We start from the raw sequence: 21640 nt of genomic DNA, 5'->3' as shown, positions 1-21640 counted from the left end.
TTAAAAAAAGGCACACAGCTCACGCCTCCCTTGACACATTCCCGTGCCTCCATAGTTTGAGAACTGCTGGGCTCGTAGGTTGGGAATTATAGGCATCTTAGGCTTAATATGCTTTCCATTCAAACCAGTCATATTTCCCATAAAATCTGTACTGGAGGTGGAATTTGGGGGCGGGGGGGAAAGGAGCAGAGTTGGCTTTGACTAGTGGAAGGGATTGAATAGTCCTGTAAATCTTGGCAATGAGGTGATGTACAGTATTGCAATTCTTTGTCATGCAGCAACTAATACAAAACCAGAGTGTATTATACACCTGTCCTGGACCCTCTTTGTTCCGATAGGGTCATTAAGTTTTACAGAGGCTGGTGTTTTTCACAGATGAGTGCTTGCTCACAGGGTGCAGGGATTCTAAGCCAGGGGTCATTGACCAAGTCATGTACTTCCCTGTTTGTTTGGTTTTTTAAGATTATAAAAGACAAATTGTTCTCATATGTCTTGTTTGTTGGCCTTCTTGTGCAATCAGAGGAAATCACAGCTCAGCAGCAGCTGGCATTGATGCCACTACTAATTTTACAGGGAGCCCTAGAGGGAAGAGTGCTTAGCTTTAATGTGAATGCCTGGTACACCTTGTGGAGGACAGAATGCTCTGATCCACGTTCACACTTGGAATTTACATCTGATGTAACTGGAACGTGGCACCATTTACAATGGAGAATGAAATACAGCATTCCTTTGCCTGACCCTGAACCTGCATGGAACTGTTGGCCTCCCTGTTGGCTTTGGAAATTAATTAGATGTTTATAGAATTTAGAAAGAGTGGTCCAAACTGGGAAGCCATAGTACAGACAGGATTCAGGGAGAGGTTCACACACAAAGCTGCCACGTAGCCTGGCACAGTGTTATTCTTCCCTGCACACACTGGTGTATACCAGTGCACCCCAGTCAAGCAGCTACTCCTATCTCAGCCTGAGACGGTGAGTAATTTTGATCCCTGCAGAAAAACTAACTGACACAGGGAAGGTGGCTAAATGGGGATTTTGTGTATGCAAGACAACACACATTGCGCACAAAGTTTCATTTCTGGAATCAGCAGAATCTCAGTCCAGGACCTGGGAGATTGGCAGGAGAGCTGGAGTGGCGGATAAATGCACTACTGGCTAGTTTTGATGGTGAAAGGGTGACATCTAGTGGCCACTTTAAAGAATCACAGGATTGTATTTTCTGTAGTTTCTCCAATCCTATTGGGATCCGGGAAGTGGGCGGGCAAAGCCCATCCACTGCTAAAGGATATTCCCCCCCCTCCCCCCAGCCTAAGAGGGGGTCCACAGGACCTGGACACCAAATAAATACGGGGGACAATTAATGAAATAACAGGGACAGGAGTGTGGTCAAAGGGTCAAACAAAGGGAACTGGACAGGGACACCAAGCAGAGAACCCCCGACAGCGCCCACTGCTCCTCAAAGGCGTCAAGGGAGTCAGTGGACGTCGCCCAGAGGAACTCTGCTCGGATACGTGAACAGACCGAGGATCGGAAATATGCCCCACAGTCACAGGAGACTCCATCGGCCAACTTCCTCACGCTGTTTTTATAGATGGCCATTTTAGCTAGGGCCAGGAGGAGGTTGACCAGGAGATCCCGTGACTTTGTGGGGCTGTGGATAGGGAATGCATAAATAAGAAGGTGAGGGGAAAAGTGCAACCAAAAACGTAACAAAATATTGGTGAGGAGCCGGAATAGGGACTGCAGCCTGGTACACTCCAGATATATGTATGCCAGGGTTTCACTCACACCGCAAAAGGGGCAGGTGTCTGGGATAGAGGTGAACCGTGCCAAGAACACACCCGTGCTCACGGCTCCGTGAAGGAGCCGCCAACTGATATCCCCGGTGGGCCTCGGGACCAAGGTGGAATATAGGCTGGCCCACCATAGCTTCTCCAATCCAGGGGAATGCAAAATTTCCCTAACAAAATGTCACATCGGCATCTTGCCAGTATGTTGAGGGCAGTATCTAATTTGCCTGAAATGGAATAAACTGAAACCAGTCGTGCGTGCGTGTGTGTGTCTGTCCGTCCCAGCATGCAATTCTCCCTCTTTACCTGAGCAGCTAACACAGAGGTGACAAGTATCAACATGCAATACTTTACCATGATCTGAGCAACCCAGGCAGAGGCTACATGCCCTGGAATGCAGTTCTCTTGCTTTCTGAGTGGCAAGCACAGAGATGAAAGAAGCAGCATTGCATGCTGCCACATGTGGTTTACGTTGGAATCTCCACATTACAGTAAGAGTGGCCTTGAGCCACATTGGAAAATCCATGGGCCAGAAATGGCCAGACTGCATTTTGGCCGTCCCAGTCATGTTCATAAAGTCTCAAGCATCCTAGGTATCAATCCAATCAGAAATATCAGAAGTCCAACATTTAATTTTGTTTTTAGCCAAAGAATTAATGTGGGCGAGAGGGAGAGATAACTCAGTGGTTTGAGCATTGGCCTGCTAAACCCAGGGTTGTGAGTTCAGTCCTTGAGGGGGCCATTTAGGGATCTGGGGCAAAAATTGGGGATTGGTCCTGCTTTGAGCAGGGGGTTGAACTAGATAACCCCCTGAGGTCCCTGCCAACCCTGTGATTCTATGATTAATAATTCAACATGAGAGAAGCAAAATGTCAGTAGATTGGAGCCTTCTCCCTTGATCCAGAAGCTTCTTGATTCAGTCACTGCAGGTCATGGCATTGATTGTGTTGCTGTATTTCATTCCACAGTTCATGCTCTGAAAGGGACGAGTGGTATAGCTGCATCAGCAGAACCATTCCAGATGACTACAAAGCTCACAATGCATCTACCTTTCACAACAGTATTGAGGTAAGAATGAGTCCTGGCATTGCCTAAGAGGATGCAAAGCCATCTGAATAGTTAAAAAAAGGAAAAGGAAAAAGTCCCTAATGGCAGAGTATTCTAATTATTTTTATATAAATCACCATGCTAGGGCTAAATGACAAAGGTCATCACAGCACTTGTGTTTAATATTCAGCCTGCTGTGGCCGCTACTGGAATTTTAAACGTTGCAATTCCACTTCATACTGTGGGTTTCATTTAAGTCAATTGGAGTTTTGATGTAGTAACACTAATCAGATTTAGCCCTGTATGGCTACCATCCTAGATGCTATCAAAAATAAGTATATTCCTTGCAGACGACTGTAAAAAAGCAAAACTAGCCATCAGTAATCCTTTTGTCACAATTTTATCACAAAGGATCATTAACTCACGACCACTAAAGCCCTCAGCAAAAGGGCCTGATTGAAACCTAACAGTCAGTTTATACTGGTGCAACTCCATTGACTTCAATAGTTATTCCTGTCTACACCAGCATGAGAGGAGAATCAGATCCAAAAGAGTTTTGCTAAGGCTGAATTCTCTTTTCCTTCTTCCTGCATGAGTCTAATTCTCTCCATAGCAAACCTACCTGGGTGGGGTAACAGATGTGTGCAAATATGGGTAAACAGCAAAGGAGTTTATGAGTGCCGAACAGTGATAGAAAATGTGGGCCAGATTTGGATCCCATTCATTCAGAGTAACTCCACTGTCTTCCGTGGAGATCTGGGTCCAAATCATGGTCTGAGTTACAAGTGAAAGGAGTTTGGTGACTTCTAAACAGCCCCTTCCACTGGTCATAAAACCATCCCAAAAGATAGTGGCCTGCACAATAGTCAACGTAGCCTTCTTCATTCTGAGGTTGATACATTGAGTGCCAGGCAGCTTATGGAGGGGATGCGAGATTTTTTGATTGAGACCTAAAAACCATCTTCTCTTTCTGGATATTAAAGTGTTCATGAATACCGTAATAAGAATATGAATATGCCCAGGTGGTGTCAGCCAAAATTGCACATAGATGCTATATTCTCACCTAGTGTAAACCAGTACAGCTCCATTGACTTCAGTGGATCTGAACCAATTTACACCAGCTGCAGATGGGGGCTCTGCTATTATATCACATGCGGTGTACTAGTTGGTATCACCTTCCACCCCAGAATTGACTGCATCTCAGTGCTGCTATGTGTAAAGTGTTTGTGGAACACTTTGGGATCCTTCAGAATAAAAGAGGGGCCCAGAACTTGAAGAACAGGGATTGTGTGCCAAGAATGAGGTGGACTGGCAGAAATGGGGGTGGGGAAAAGCGAGCGCAGTTCAGCAGATGTTGCTGCAGGTAAGGTGGGAGTTGCATTAGCAGAACTGGGTATGCTTTGGAAGTCTGGGTATTTCTTCGCTTTCTGTTTTAAGCTAAGGGAAAGGCTGGGAATATCCTTGGGTGAGAGGCCTCCAACTTTGGTACCTGTGTCCCACGTCATGATGTGCATGAACTGCGGCTGTGATTTTACCCTCACTCTGAGACGCCATCATTGCCATGCATGTGGGAAGGTAAGTGTCACGTAAATTCAGCTTCATTCAGACTCATCAACAGTAGGGAAAGCCTCTGGGACAAGTTCTCCTCTTCATTACACTAGCTGCAACTGCACTGACTTCAGCACAATTGCACCTGCGTACAGAGAGGAGAATCTGACTCCTCAGAAAGACTGCCAGTAGAGCTTTGCAAATGAGAATTAAGCATTCAGTGGTTAGTGACTTTGGTTGGAACAATATTAAGATTCTGCTGAGTGGCAAACTAATTCCTAAAGACTGGGTACTCAACCTAATGAAAGGGTCATGAGACATACATTGCCGAGCAGAGCTTTCAAATGGGACATGCCAGTAGCACTGGGGCAATGCAGCAATCAGACTACCAGTTTTCCAGTTGCTGGTTTACATTTTAGATATGGAAAGCTGCAAAGCTTTTGGGAATGTAGATGCACAAAGCTCCTATTCTCTATGGCCATTGTTCTTAAATCACTTCACAAGCGAGTGATGCATAGGAACTGCCAGACTGGATCAGACCAGTGGTCCATCTAATCCAGTATCCTGTCTCTGACAGTGGCCAGCACCAGCTACTTCAGAGGAAAGTACAAGAAACTCTGCAGTGGCTCTTATTTGATAATCTGCCCCCAGAGATCATTTCCTCCTAAGCCCAATTAGTTAATGGTTGGTTGATGCCCTGAAACATGCAGGTTTATATCCCTTTCAGTGTTCTTGGTTCTTGTGTTAATTCTTTCTATTATAAGTCTGGATAGCCACATAAAGCCTCCAATCCTATTCTGAATCCAGTTTAGCTCTTAGCCTCAGTGATGGTTTCTGGCATTGAGCTTCACAGGCTACTTATACCTTGTGTGAAAAAGCATTTCTTTTTATCAGTTTTAAATTTGCCACCTTTCAATTTCAGTTAATGTTCCACTATGTCAGTTTTAATCTGGATTTTAATTTTAAAATCCTGCCCCACTAAAAGTCTAATCCTAGTTCAATGATTCTTCAATTTCACAAACAAAATACTTCTCTGCCTCTGCCAGCAGAGTGGTAGTATGACATGCCAATCCACTTCTGAAAATGATACTATTAACAGCATGATCAATTCCAGTTTAGTGGTACCATTGCCAGCATGAATTTTTATATCAGGGAATGTATAATCCCCATGGAGAGGACCATAAAACTATTGTATAATTATGCTTACTAATTTTTATATTATTGTAGCAGCTAGGACACCCAGTCATGGACTAGGCCCTCATTGTGCTAAGCGCCATGTAAACGTAGAACAAAAAGACAGGTTTCAGAGTAGCAGCCGTGTTAGTCTGTATCCGTAAAAAGAAAAAGAGGACTTGTGGCACCTTAGAGACTAACAAATTTATTAGAGCATAAGCTTTCATGAGCTACAGCTCACTTCATCGGATGCATGAAATGGATGTAGCTCACGATAGCTTATGCTCTAATAAAGTTATTAATCTCTAAGGTGCCACAAGTACTCCTTTTCTTAGAACAAAAAGACAGTCTCTGTGCCAAAGAACTTACACTCTAAGTATAAGACAAGACACAACAGATGAATACTGACAAACCGGCAGGGGATTATATATTGGTCAGCATGACAGACAGTGGTCTTGCCACATCAGCAGCCTAACCGTTGTCAAGACTTTTGTAGACATCATGCTAAAGAAGAATTTTAAAGGTGAGAACTGAAGAACAATGAAGTGGCAATTAAATGTACCAGGCTAAATTTTGCTCTGAGTTTACAATGATGGAAATCTAGAGTAATTACAATTAAGTTAAGGGAGTAATCCTTATTTATACTGGTCTAGTCAAGAGCCAAATTTAGCCCATTCTGCCTCTACCCTGCCAACCAGCCCAGAGGATCTGTTTGGTAATGTATACTGGTATGGAGAAATGTACATAGATACATATCTATTTTTTCTGTGGCAGATCATATGTCGAAATTGTTCAAGAAATAAGCATCCCCTGACGTACCTCAAAGACCGACTAGCAAAAGTCTGTGATGGCTGCTACTCAGAACTGAGAAAGAGAGGTGAGTCCTCTTCATTCCTTGAGGAGTGGAATAAAAATGCTACCTGCACATGAAGAGAGAAGGTTCTGCTTCATTAGAAGGAATTTCTCCTTCAGATATAGGTATGAGCTATATTAAGAGTGATACAAATGCAAGGTCTGGGGAAATAGCAGACTGCATGGTGGGTGAGAAGCTTTTAGCGAGCTGGAACCTCAAATTCTTCCTGTGACTTCTTGATGAACTAGAATAATAAGCAATAATACGTGGTACTATCTTCCTGTTTACAACTAACAGCGCTTCCCTGTAATTTCCAATGAAGTGCTAATGAAAGCAAAGCACTTACTTAAAATTAAAGAAGCTATTGACACCTATCTGCCTCAGTGCAAGGAGTTAGCATTTCCCATGGTGAGGGGCTAAGGTCAAATGTATGGACAACTTATAGGCAAGAGCTTTTTCGTTAAGGGCTTAGGCTTAGGGCACTAGGGACAGGTGCAATTTAGTATTTTCTGCTTGGTTAAAGAGATCCACACATCAGCTTTAACAGCATAGCGGACATGCACTGTTATTGCTTAGTGAAGGAAGACATGCACTGACCCTGTCATAGTGGTCTGAGCCAAGGGACAACTCAAGGCTGTACTGACCCAGGGCTGTGCTCCATTCAGGTTTTCCAGGTGACATGTATTGACACAGGTGAGACTCAGAAGAACTGTAACTCAGGTGATGGTACTGACTGGTACAATAGTGTCTTTGTTGATAGGGCTATAGGGTTTGTTGATAGGGTATGTCCTGGAGGTGGAATAAATTGTCTCCTGTGCTCAAAACACAGTGGACAGAAGTTCAGGCTTGAAAGAACATCGCCAAAATGAAGCTATTTATTTGCCATGGAGGTGCCCCAGGAAGCAATCAGAATAAGTAGAGTGAGCAGATGGCAGAGACACATAGTCAATGCTCTTGAACAGTCATTAAGTATGAGAACACAACATAACAATTATTTTCCTTGTCATCTTCCATACAAGCCGTGTGTGTTTGTAGGGGATGCGTCCACCATGGCATGCCATAAAGTTCATTGAACAGTAATTCTGCTAACCAGCCTTACAAGGGGAGTTTGATAGAAAATAGCTAAAGGAAGATGAAGCAACTATAGGTTAGGGCCAGCATTGCATTTTCTTATCCCTATTTGCATTCGCCTGGAGTTTAAAATCTCCTGTTGTAGACTTAACTTAAGGATTTGCACCAGTTAATCCATTCTTTCCTACTTCCTATTTTTCCTAATATTGTAGAGCGGCCAGTAAGTGTGAGCTTCCCTCCAACTTCATCCAGGTTTTCAGGCAGTGCCTTCTCCTCCGTCTTCCACAATATTCACTACTCATCCTTCAAGAAACAAAAGAAGATCCCTTCTGCTCTTATGGAGGTAGGACCAACGCTGCCTGAGAAAAGGCAAGGAAACTAGCCTGAGGGGACTGTGCGTTAGCACTACAGTAGCTTTCAATCTCATTGTTTATAATTTGTTCTATTTGCTGCGGGATCAGCCCACTCTAGGTCCTCTGTATCATGAGATTACATTTTACTCAGTGTAATAGGGCAAAATACAAAACACTCCAAGATCGGATGCTGTCACTATAGTTTCCGCTTCCTGTTAAGACCAAGTCAGCTGAGCCTTTAACCTTCATTTTCCCTATATTTAAATTAAATCTTAACATCTACATCAACCCCAGAAGCTTTTTAAAGGTCTAATAACAAGTTCAGAGGAAGCATCAGAATGATGGGTTACAGAAGTCACTAGTTTGAATACAGGAGTTTGGTAATGACCAGAAACCACTGCCATCCAGCTGTTCTGTGGCCTTACTCCAATCTTTATTTCCAGCGTGGCCCCGTGCATTTCAATCGCACTACCTTCGAATCCAGGCAGTGAGAGTTGTGGACGAGGAAAGTAAAAGCTAGCCCTTTCAAAGCAATTGATGAATGCAGCTGTTTAATTGTGTTGCCTGTAGCTCATCCTGGCCTATCTGAAATAAATGGATGAAATCCTGACCCCACTGAAGTCAATGACAAAACTCCCACTGACTTCAGTGGGGCCATGATTTCACCCAAATATATTGTTTTCCCTTCTAGAACTAAGCATCAGATTCAAAATCTGACTACATTAATAACCTCTGACTATCCATGCTGTCTACTCAACTAAACATGTAGGGCCCTATCCTGGGAATTTAACTTTAGTTAACTGATTGCAGTGAGATCATGATCTGGACCTTGTGATGTGCATGTAATTACCTTCCATGAAAGGAAGGTACTCTCCTAGGACTCTCTTAACTTTGTTTGTGATGAATTGAAACAAGGATCAATGTACAAACACAAAAACAACAAGGAGTCTAGTGGCACCTTGAAGAATAACAGATTTATTTGGGCATAAGCTTTTGTGGGTAAAACACCACTTCTTCTGCATCTGAAGAAGTGGTGTTTTTCCACATGAAAGCTTATGCCCAAATAAATGTTAGTCTTTAAAGGTGCCACCAGACTCCTTGTTGTTTTTGTGGATACAGACTAACACAGCTACCCCCTGATACTGTACAAACACAGTATGTAAAACATTCCTGGAAGATACTGCAGAAACCAACATGACTATCAGGGTTAACCAAGTTAGAGAAGTAACATTTCAGCTCCATTTATTTATGAAAAATAGAAATTGCCTCTTTAACCACAAGGTGGCAGCACACATTTATTAAAAGGAAGCTTTCTATCACAATCTTGATCCCAAAGCCATTCCCAGATGACTTACATGGGGTCTGGTGGACTTTCTCATGCTCCAGAACAATAGTATAAATACAGTTAATTCCCCTATTGTGTCTTTGTTATCAAAGGCTGATTTTCAAGTCCCTTCCCTCAGTTCACTCTTTGCTTTTATTCAGGTATCAGAATTATTATAATTAATCATGCATACTATGTTGCAGTTATATACCACCTTTCACCCAAGGATCTCAAAAATCTTTACGAGCACTAATGAATTAAGTTTCAACACTCCTTCCCTCCCTCCAGGGCGGCAATTATTTAATAATACTGAAGAAAGGAGTACTCACAGATGAAACTGAGCCATAGAGAGGTGGCTTACCCAAGTTCACACCACAAATCCATTGCCAAGCCAACAGAATCCATCTCTCTTCTGCTTTAGACATAACACTATCCTTCCCCTCTTGAAACATGCACCTTTGAATATATAAAAACAAGACAAGGAAAAGGAGACCCATTCAGTTCCTCAACTGCACTAGTAACAATCAAATGGCTTCAATGACTTGGCTTCCAGAATGATTTAATGGTCTTCTTTGGTGTCCGTGAGAACAGTATTTGGCCTAAGATAAATACTGCAATGCTCTTATGCAGAATAGCATTCTTGTGTTACATTACTCTCAGATTTATGCCATCTCAGTATTTTTGATTCACTCCTTGATTATATTCTTAAGTAAACAGGAATATGTGTAGTTTTTTTTTAAATGGGCCTTGTTTATGGCATGCTTTCTGCTTTGGAGGGGAAAAAGGATTTGATGTCATGAATCCCTTGATTATCCCCTATGCAGGTGGCAGCTTCAGGAGAGGGATCTTCTATCAGTGGCTATCTCAGCAGGTGTAAGAGAGGCAAAAGGCACTGGAAGAAGCTCTGGTTTGTTATCAAAGGCAAAGTCCTCTACACTTACACAGCAAGTGAGGTACTGCCTGTCCTGATATGACAGAATTTCCCAGTCCTGTTGTCAAATTCATTTTCCCACTCCTTACCTGTGACAAATGCAATTTGAGAAGTGTACCTGCTAGTTCGAGGGTTCTCAAATTGGGGGTCAAGACCCCCCAGGGGGGTCGCAAGGTTATTACATCGGGGATCACGTGCCGTCAGCCTCCACTCCAAACCCCTCTTTGCCTCCAGCATTTATAATGGTGTTAAATATATTCAAATGTTTTTAATTTATAAGAGGGGGGTCACACTCAGAGGCTTGCTCTGTGAAAGGGGTCACCAGTACAAAAGTTTGAGAACCACTGTACTAGTTCTTGTGTAATAGTTCTTTATGAAAATACTTTGTATTGATGCAGTGGCATTATATCACCTCAATATGTTATGGTGTCCCAGGCCTGGAATCCCATCCCATCCTCACCCCTGGTTGGCCTGCTTTCCAAATTCCTTTTCCTCAGTACATTTGTTACATTTCATGCTGATTGAAAATTTCAGTTAAAAGAGGCCTGGTTTAATCTGTCAGGAAGCTATTGCAGATCAATATATAAAGACTTAAAATCCTCTTTGACTTTTCTCTGGTGCAGTACCTATATGTTGTGAGACAGTAGCTGAGAACTGACTGTTACATAAATAAGAGTTCTTTCTAAAGAAACGAAGTCCCAAGCTTTGTCCAATCAAAGTTCAAAATGGCAGCTTTCCAGGAACTAAAGGACTGCCCCAATTTCACCGGAGTAGACTGGATATGCCCATGGGATAGATTGCAGCTATGAACTTCAATATGGAGGAGCAGCTGGTGAAGAATAGAGGGGGAAGCATGCCATTCTCCATATTTATCTGAGCAGCCTCCGCAGGCCCCTCCTTCATGTGAAAAGGAAGGGTGGCCACCAGCTGCACCTCTATTGTAGAAAAAGAAGATGCAAGGGTGATCTGACTAATGGGCTTCATAACTGAAAGCCCTGAAACAGGGCCACTTTTGCTGAACAAAAGACACAGGGCTCAGAGCACAAGCGACTGTAGTACTACCACTTGGCATGTTAAATATTCAAAGTGCTTTGCAAACATTAACTTTTACACTTTTCGTACCATTAGAGGTAGGGAAGTATCATCATCCCCTATAAATAGATGACGCTGAGACATGAAGAGGTTGCATTACTTGACCAAGGTCACAAACCAAGTCAGGGCAGATCAAGGATAAGAACTATAGTAACGTTGACACCCATTCTTCTGTTTTATCTGTTGGCCTAGAGTTCCTCTAGGGTTAAAATAAAACATCTCGAGTCTGATTTTCAGAGGTGCAGGCAACCGATAGCTCCCACTGACAACAGTTAGAGCTGTCAGAGCTTAGCTCATCAGAAAAATCAGGCCCTGAGAACGAAGTCCTGCCCCTCATGGAGTGGACGCCTCCACTGTCCTTAAAAGGTTGCACATGGTGTTAGCGATAACCCCTCCTGAGATGTGAAAGAGCTGTGGGTGCCTAACTGCATTGTATGCTTCACCTTGGCTATATCTTAAACAGAAAAACTAAAATCTAAAAAGACAAAGAACAAAACCCCAACATTACCTTAATAGAGGTATAGGGACCAAAATTGCAGCCATCAGTAACAGTTAAACTGCAATTCAATTAAGGCTTATTGTTTTTCTTTATTCCACTTGTATAGTAAACTCTCTGGCAAGTGAAATTCATGGAGGTTTCTTGGGAGTAAATTAACAATGAATTGCATTACCAGCTCATAAATTGTAAAGTGGTGTCATTAGAAGCAAGCATGTGGTGTGAGACAGTGAAAATGAGTCTGTTAAAAAACCGTGGGGGCTGTGGAGGGAGCGGGAGCCAGAGCTGGATGCCACCAAACACAGGTGACACTCAGTAAATAATGGTTTAGGGGACTGGTAATAACATATAGGATCTTTCATCCCTCTACCCTTGATACAAACCTAGCCAAAAGATAATAGTAACCAGATATTGTTCCCATCAGATCTTCAGTGGCCCATAGATTGGTGAACTAAGTCTGAGCCACATAAACCACTGGTACTAAATTGGAACCTCTTGTTAGTAGTCTAAACAGGGCTGAATGAATATGGAGAATTCCATCCCAGCGGCAGTTCTCCGAGTTCAGGGTTTTGGAAGAGCAATGTGTGAAGGATACTTCCACTGCTGCTGCCAAGGCTGCACCTAGTAACTGGACAACATAATTCTCTAGGATTTTCAATCCAGCACCAGATTATTCATTTTTAATATTATTGTTGCAGAAGCTCCTGGAAGCCCTATCAAGAAGCAGGAATCAGATACTGTAGATACTGGAAAGACATCCGTTGCCCCAAGTAGACTGCAGCCTATTTTGAAGTGTTCCTTCTAAAGTGTGTTTCCCCCTCCACATTGATTTTAGGATAAAGTCGCCACAGAGAGTCTGCCTTTGCTGGGTTTCACAGTTGCCCCAGAAAAGGAGGAAGGAAGTACAGATGCAGTTTTCCATCTTTACCACAAGCAAACATTGTTTTATAGCTTCCGTGCGGAGGATAACAATTCAGCACAGAGGTACTGCGCATGGAATTGCAATTACATACTAACCCATGAAGGAACAAAGTGTGAGCAGCGCTCTTCACTCTAACATGCCTCTTCCCATTTCCTTTCCTTTTGAACGCAACTCAGCTACAGATCAAACTGAAAAATGCTAATTAGAGCCAATTATAATACAACTGCCTGGATGGCATTAAAGCATCAGGTAGAAATTACTCCATCTTGGCAAGATGGAGATTTTGCTTCTTTGTATAGGTGCAACTGCAGAAGCTCAGATTCATAGATCAACATGTAGCAATCTGTCAGATGTCATTATAAGGATAGCCATATAAATCCACTGTATTTGACTCATAATTTGATCTTTAATGAACATTTTCTGTATTTCACATGCTTTGTTACTAGTGCTGCATGACAAAATCATGGAACTAATGATAAAATGATGCCTTAAAATATACAAAAAGAAAAGGAGTACTTGTGGCACCTTCGAGACTAACCAATTTATTAGAGCATAAGCTTTCGTGAGCTACAGCTGATGAAGTGAGCTGTAGCTCACGAAAGCTTATGCTCTAATAAATTGGTTAGTCTCGAAGGTGCCACAAGTACTCCTTTTCTTTTTGCGAATACAGACTAACACGGCTGTTACTCTGAAACTTAAAATATACAGGCGGCAGAGTGGGTGGTTATGGAGGTTTGTTTCCCCTCCCTCCTCCCCCCAGTTTCCAGGGTCTCATCTCTCTCAACACCCACCCTCAGACAGCCCACGTAATTTTCACAAGATTACACAGTAGGTCAGTGGCAAAGCTGAGAGTGAAATCTAGGAGTCCTGGCTCTCAGGACCCTGTTCTAATCACCCATCTAAATTTCTTCTTTAGACAGAGCTATTATATGCAATACAGTCTTCTCTGAGCCCTTTGTTTTAACATATGTGTTGGCTTGATCCACAAAATAAAATCTGGCTCCTCTATTTTTTTCTTTTTCAGGTGGATTGAAGCCATGGAAAAAGCAACCATATTATAGCAGTAATCAATCAAGAGGACTTGGAATAAACTCTCAGATTTCTCTACATTCCCAACAGCCCGTTTCTATTTCAAGAAGCTGAGTAGTGTATTTCAAACCACCTGGCTATACGCACTGGATATGAACTGTTTCCAGGTTGCTATCTTTCTTTTGCTTCCTTCGTTTTAAATCTACATTTTTTGCAAGTTGAAAACTTTAAAATAGAGAATATTCATGGTCCTCTTTATGTCTGTGCAAGTTCAACCTGCGCTATAACTCACTCCCATAATCCCACAGTAAATTAAGTTTTAACATCAAGACAAGAAATAGATACAAATTATTTCTGAACTCACATGGAAGTACTGGCTAACAGTAAGTAACAGGCTCAGTTTTACTTACCCTAGAGAACTATCAACTTTCATTTTGTTGGTTTTGGTGTCTATCATGAAATAAGAAACAATGCAGTAAACCACAGATTCTCATTTAAAGCACTTTATTGTTTTATTGTATTACAGCTTCATTTTTTTCCAGTGTTTCCAAGGAATTTTGTGGACTGATTTACCACCAGTCCATTAACAAGTACCAGCATGAAGTCGTGCACTGCATACATTAAATTGCTTTCACAGACAATGAATGAATAAATGCAATGCACTACGTATGGTCTGCCAGTACTCCAATAGCTAGGAACCAGGGTGATTACTTACCAATTTATAATTTTACATAAATCACTGTATAATTTATTTAATAAGTTTCATTCTTACCACTACAGTACTTTAAAATGCACTATGATCTCTCTCCAAACCCACATGCTGAATACAGTTTTCCCCTGTAGATTGTATCTGACTGAAATCCAAAGGATATTTTAATTTATTGTAAGCCTTAAGACAGTTTTCATTTGACACCAATCGACTTATTAGTGTTAGATTATTTAAATATCTGATAGAATCTTTTTATTTTAAAAAGCCATGTTGTTACTGCTTTGATGACTTATGATAAATGTCATCAAAAATTTAATTCCTGTTACCAGCATATAGTAATAGATATGCTGGCTGGCTGAAGAACACTTGTCCGAACATGGTCTGTCAAAGTGATTTGGAATTCCTGTGGCTAAATGCTGCTGTGCATCAGCATAGCTCCACTGAAGTCAATGGAGCTATGTTGATTTACACCAGCTGAAGATTTAGCCCTATACGTTGGGTTTTGTTTTGGGGTTTTTTTATATAAAGAGAAAAAAGCAATGTTATAAATATTGTAATAAAATGATTTAATGTCATACATTTCTGATACTACTAGACTGAGGAATAGAATGGCAATTATGGTTAAAGTAGATCTTTGTATAAAATACAACAGTCAAAGATTTACTTACATTAAAATACGTTTTCAGGGGAATTTTTTTTATTACTATTCATTTTTAATATTTTTCTTCTATAATTTGCATCAAAACCTGAATTTCTGGTTCAAATGGTGACTGGTTAGAATTGTCCATATTTTTTAAAAGTTTACAAAATGTATTCAGGTGAAACTAAATAGACAGTTCTGTTCATCATTTGAAAAAAATAATTACAAGTTTAAAAAAATCAAATATGGACCTAATCTAACAGTGAAATGCAGTTGTATAGTTTTGTTGATACATTTCAGTCTCTGATACTCTGTTGCATAAAGCACAATCATATGCAAAGAGGAATTAATTATAAAAAGAATAAAGCTTTTGTATTATCTTAAAAGTGGGTAAACTCCAATGTTAACTCTGTACATTTTGTGTTACAACTATGGCCTTGCTTCCATTGGACTGTAAATGTTTTCTTTTGGTTTGTTTGTTGTTTTTTAATTCCCCCTGCCCTTTAAAAAAAATCATTTGTTGGATTTGCACTGACAAAAACAAAGAATGTTAACGACAAAGTATAACAGATTTAAATCACTAACCAAGATTTCAAACAAAACTGTGCTACAAATAACAGTATTATGAACATTTAGGTGCTGACATTTAGGTCCAGATCCTCAAAAGGTATTTAGGCACCTAACTCTCCCACTGAAATCAATGGGAGTTAGGCCCTTAACTACCTTAAACGATCTGGGCCTTGGTGACTTGTATGAAGTTTTCAGTAACTGACAGGAAATGAATACATGAAAATATTTTGTTGTAAAAAATAAATACAGTGCTATTAAACTTCTTGTTTTAAGTAATGTGGAAAAATTAAAAAACATAATTCCACTTTCACGGGTTTTTCCTTTACATTTTTATTAATACATTCTCTCCCCCCACCCCCCGCATTTCATACGCTATGGTATTAACTAGCACTTACTTTGAGGCTGTCGTGTCCAAATCTCTAAAAATGGGAATCTTCAATATCACAAATTTTGAAAAGCAGAGAATGAAGGATGGGTCTAACAGTTAGGATGTTAGTTAGGACTAGGGTTACCAGATGTTCCGATTTTATTCGGGACAGTCCCGATAATTGGGGATTTTTCTTATATAGAGGCCTATCACCCCTCACCCTGTCCCAATTTTTCACACTTGCTATCTGGTCACCCTAGTTAGGGCATGGGAGAGAACTGGGTTCAAGTTCCTGCTTTGCAATAGACGTCCTATGTTACCTTAGGCAAGTCACATTAGTCTCTGACTCCATTTTCCATCTGTAAAATGAGGATTACAGCACTTCCCTACCTCACAGGTAGGGCGCTACCAAATCCATGGCTGTGAAAAATGCATCCTGGACTGTGAAATCAAATCTCCCCCATGAGATCTAGCTATTGTAGGGAAGTAGGAGGGGCAGAGCTGGGGGTGCCCCAGCCAGGGGCTCCTACCATGCACTGGGCTCCAATTACTAGTCCTAGTGGGTCTGGGGAGGGACGGGACTTCCTCTTTCCCTGCACGGCCACTCTAGGTGGGGGAAGTCAGACCCACCTCTGGGTACCTTCCCTGGCTGCTGCCGTCAAAGCCCAGCTCTGAAAGCAGTGCAGAAGTGAGGGTGACAATCCCACAATCCTCCTACGGTGGCGTTCCAACCCCCTTTTGGGTTGGGACCCCCACAGTTACAACACTGAAATTTCAGATATAAACATATGAAACTATTTTTAAAATCCCATTACCATGAAATTGAGCAAAATGGACCATGAATTTGGTAGGACCTTACTCAGGGGTGTTGTGAGGATAAACACATTAAAGATTGTGAAGTGTTCTCATACTATCATAACAGGGAGCCTATACGTACCTACGATAGGATAGCTCAGCTCCAGAACAGTAGTGCTGCTGGGGAACTGAGAAAAGAGAGGCTACCAACAGAGCCTAATTTTTCAAAAGTGATAATGATTTTGCGTGCCTGGAGACACCTTAATATGGCCTAATTTTCAGAAGGCCAGTACTCCACACTTTCTAAAAAGTAATCATCTTCAGAGCAAAGAGCGTTATTTCTAAGGTAGCCTGCATTACAATTTGCAGCCTGTCTGATTGCACTGAAAGTTATCAGGGAATACATCCATCAGTTTTAAAGCATTTTACTACAACTGACAAAATTATATGTATAGACACAGTAATCAGAAGGCACATAGTATTTGTTTCTCTGATATGAGATCTTTCCTTTCCTGTAGATTACATAGTAAATTGCTCTTAAAAATCTTATTTCATAAATGCTAAGTGATTTGGCTCAAACTCTGCACCTCAAGCCTGGGTAATCCCTTCATTAGGGAGGGAAGAAATGGAATGAAAATATTCATTTTTGTACTCCTTTGCCCAACACAAACATAACAGAAGTGACAGTTCAGCCTACCAAGGATGGAGCATGGCCACATATTCACAGGCCTACACTGGAATATAATGCTTGAATAAGGGCAATGGGAAGCAAAACAAAAAAAAAGAGCAACAGCTCAAGTCTTAAAATCTAGGGCTTTTATACATTTTTGACAGCTAACTTCAGAGCAGTTTCAGAAAGAAACTGGCACATACCTTCAAGTACATTTCAAAATCATTCAAGCTACAAGGCTGAATTTTTGCTCACAGAGCCAGATCCCTGAATGATCCTGTGAAGGCACTTCCTTTAAAACTCCCAATATCACCTGCATTCCAAAAAGACATGGTTGTATCAAACTGAGAAAATGTAGCACCAGTGTTAGGATGGAGAGTGGTACATCAAGTCTGAAGTTGGTAGGAGAGGCCTTCAAGTAGAAGGAGAACTTGACATAATGCTGTAATCCCGTTTCAGTCTATATTGCACAGGACTCTGTTCCTTCTAGAGGTGTCTGCACGCTGCCCACCTATCACCAGCACTTTGGGCATGGATGTAAAAAAAAAAAAGACCATTTTTCTCTTTCTGTACTAAAAGGAAGGGAAAGATTTCATTCAATTTCAGTCCAACTCTTTAGCCTACTGAACCAAGTCAAACGCACACTTATACAACAGGCAGAAACTACCTTAGTTTGAGTTAAACCAGTAATCCAGACCTGGATTAATGTTGGTAAATCCCTTTTTTACAAAAGATGAATCATCTCAGAACAAAGGCATTTAAAACCTTGGTTTGGCCTGTGCTGCCTCTATGGGACATACATCTCAGTTATGTCCCTCCTGATTTACTTGTGGATAATAACTGTCACCACTTCTCTTATAATCTCTATCACGTTATTCTCTTTTGTACTTTTTCAAGTGTTGCTATTATAGTCCTTGTAATAAGGCACCCAAAACTGTGCCCAATACATCAGACACTTTGTCAGTAGCATAGTGATCTGATGTTATTCCAGTGATTAGTCCAACATTGTTTGCTTTGCTAACTGCTGACATTTTAACTGCTATAACAACCAGTCTTTTTACCTACATCTTGCACTATATGCCTATTTAAAACATTTAGAAACAAATTTTTTTAAGTCCTCGACAGTTTTTTCCATGCCAAATTATATAAGCCACTTGTGTGTCTAGGTCAGCACTTTTTCTTGTTGCTTTGGAACCATTCTTCCTCCTATTGGCATACTAACACTGTTGATATGTAAATATGTACACCTTCTCATAAATCCTCTCTTAGATCATTATTGGCTACCACTCCCCAGGACTCATGCTATGCCATAAATATTAACATTGGGCCAGATTCTGGTAACTTTGCTCAAGGTGAACAGCACTACTCCACAAGCAGTCCCATTTACATCTCTATTTAAAAAGAGCCCAAATGAAGAACAAATTACAGAGCCATGTGAATTGTATCACAGGAATACCACTAGTATAACTGATTAAGAACCAAGTGGCCTTAAGCTACCTTTGTGGACTGCTCCAGGCATCAGTGCAGCCCTGGGATAAATTACAACAGCTTCAGAGGCTGTTTAATGTATGGCAGACTCCCCACAGCTTTGCAGTCCAATCATTGATATCCCTGATCTGGTACTGGCTTGCCTGTATGATGGGATGTATGGGGAGGGGCCCAGTAGAGCCATGTACACTAAACATATGCTGCTTCTGCCCCAGGGATCCCCCTAGGGGCCACTACAGACCCCACACACAATTGGGGCAGCACACAAAGAGCTAGAATCTTGTCAGGTGAATTTCAGTGCTTGTGAAAATGAACTGTCAGAGCACCAGGGTTAACTCTACGTGTGCAACTCGGGGTGCTTATCTGCAACAACAAGTTATTGGAATAAGTCCTCTTTTTAGCCCACTTCCAAACTGCATGTGGAAAAGGGTAAAGAATGAGGTAACGTGAACAAATGTCATCTGGACTTTACACTGAGACTACTAAAATCTTCTTTCACTTGTGACTACCTTGACAGAACCAAGGCTCTGTACTCAGCCCAGGATCTAAAGCCAGCAGATCCTGAACTTCCAAACTCTTTATGTAACTATATTCACATATAAAATCCATGGAACTACTCACATTAGTGAAGCCATTCTCATGTGTAAGTGCTGCAATATCAATCCCTTAATTTCAGCAACCTATAGGAAACTGGGAATTTTTAAAAATACATATGAAACTGTAGGATGGGGGTTGTTCGGTGTGGTTGGGTGCCAGGGAGGGGAGGGGGAGTAAGGTATTCTGTAATAGTTGACAGTTTATTTTAGTACAGTAGTCAAGTATGTGTTGGGTATGATTTCTGGAAGAATAATTTTATTGCACACATCAAGCTTCTTTTCTCCATGCATGCAGTTTACCTGAGCAGATTTTTATGAGCTGCACCTCCTTCCTAAACAGGAACTGTCTGACAAGGTGTCTATTAATTCTCTGCTGTAACCCTTATGAAATCTGTATCTTCCACTGAAAAACTAAGCCAGTGTTAGTACTACCCTTTATGAAACTGATGACAAAATATTCCATTTATTATGTTAGGCATCAAAATTCAGACCAATTAGTATGACTTTTCAGTGGACCATAGTTAGAAGGGATGTAGGAATGTATACGGCATATAGCCAATATTAGCATAAAAGATCATAAGAAAGCAAGAGATTAGAACTATACACAGAATGGTTCCTAAACCACTGGTGAAGAGGATACAATATTTAGTGGTGCGAAGACAAGCCCCACTGATTGGGCACCATGTGAACCTTCTATGTACTATACTTAATACACAGTAGAGCTGGTCAGAACTTTAACAAAAATATTTTTCATCAAAATAGGCTGTTTTCTCAAAGTCAAAACATTTCATGGAGACACTGATTTTGACTGAGTTTTCAATGAGGTTTCTTAGGTCCAGGATGGACTCTCTGGTCACTGCTAGAGAGACCTGAATTTAAACAACCACCATCACAACCACCAAAAACAAACCCCAACCCTGACTTTTGACACAATTCTGTTTCACAAAAACATTCAAGACATTTCGTTTCCATCCCACGGCAGAATGAAAACAAGTTTCAAGGCCTTAAAAGCTGTCATGAAAAGGAAGTGTTGTTTTCCAACCAACTCTATTTCTATCACCACTTAGCTATGTGTTTTGCAAATGAGACTTTTAAAATCAGAGTTTGTAGCCCCTTTCAGATGCGTTGGTAAGTGAGTGTTGGATCTATGCCCTGTGAAGAAGATTTCTTTAGGCCCTTTATTCATGAGATACGTTTGTCCAGCGTTTTCCTTTTACCTTTATGTCCTTTCCTGCCTCTTGTTAACAAGCACAGACCACGAAAATGAAAATCAAGTTTAAAAGGAATCGTATGGACAGCTTAAATAAACTGATAACACTTTACATAACCTTTTATCTTACCAGCTGAAAAGGGGCCAGATCAATCAGAAAATGCACTATTGTTGTAGTCAAATTGCTAGCAGACAGTGCCCTCATAATGAAAGAGCCATAGGAACTGGAAATAATTTGAACCCACACTGACACTCCCAACAGAATAAAAGTACTGCAACGTCTCAAATGAGTGTGTCATGCTGAGAGGTCATCTATGCAGGTGAGTGTTGGGGCACACTGAATGGACAGTGATTAAAAGGTGCACTGCTGGTGCTTTTGATTTACCATTTCTGTAGACAAAGGAATTTCATTTTTAGGGACAATAATGGATCATTAACAAGCACTAAGTGTTTTAAAAAAAGTCTTTCACAATACAAGGAATTACAACAAAAGGGAACAATTATTTCCACACTATTGCTTGTGGTATTTCACTTCAAAATGCAGCTCACTGCAACATACTGACAAAGAGCAAAGATTTGTTCAGAAAACAGATCTTATTTCTTAGAAATGAAAACCTCACTCCCATGGGTAGCAAAAAAGATAGTAACAAGATCTATTGCCTCATCCAAAGCCTACCGAAGCCAATGGAAAGACTCTTATGGTATATCTACACTGGAAGAAAAAAACCTGCACAGCGTGACTGTCTTGCCCAGGTCAGCTAATTCAGGCTCAGTGCTAAAAACTGCTGCGTAGACATTTCTGCTGAGGCTGCAGCCCAGGCTGTAGGACCCTCTCTCCTCTCAGGTGCCAGAGCTCTGGCTGCAGCCCAAACCTCTACATAGCAATTTTACAGTCTTTAACCCAAGCCCAACTTAGCTGACTCAGGCCAGCCCCAGGTATACCCTTACTGGCTTCAATGGGAGTTGA

At 41.1% G+C, this 21640-nt stretch overlaps 1 protein-coding gene across 4 annotated transcripts in view; it reads left to right on the top strand.

The window, feature by feature from the left end:
- The window catches only part of FGD5 (FYVE, RhoGEF and PH domain containing 5), a 153751-nt gene extending 137884 nt beyond the window's left edge, over positions 1-15867 (top strand). For 2 of the 4 annotated variants that reach the window (XM_073351272.2, XM_073351271.2), the window contains exons 15-21: positions 2758-2857; positions 4274-4411; positions 6332-6434; positions 7694-7824; positions 9983-10111; positions 12513-12711; positions 13624-15867. In XM_073351272.2, coding sequence (XP_073207373.1) covers positions 2758-2857; positions 4274-4411; positions 6332-6434; positions 7694-7824; positions 9983-10111; positions 12513-12711; positions 13624-13742 — 919 coding nt within the window. In that variant the 3' untranslated portion in view covers positions 13743-15867. The remainder of the gene's footprint in view (positions 1-2757; positions 2858-4273; positions 4412-6331; positions 6435-7693; positions 7825-9982; positions 10112-12512; positions 12712-13623) is intronic. The other 2 variants (XM_073351274.1, XM_073351276.2) reach the window with 2 other exon arrangements.
- Positions 15868-21640: the final 5773 nt, after the last annotated feature.

Source organism: Lepidochelys kempii, chromosome 7, assembly GCF_965140285.1.
Source record: "Lepidochelys kempii isolate rLepKem1 chromosome 7, rLepKem1.hap1, whole genome shotgun sequence".
Lineage (NCBI taxonomy): Eukaryota > Metazoa > Chordata > Testudines > Cheloniidae > Lepidochelys > Lepidochelys kempii.
The sequence above is the reverse complement of the archived record's forward strand: the minus strand, read 5'-3'. Positions and strand labels throughout refer to the sequence as shown.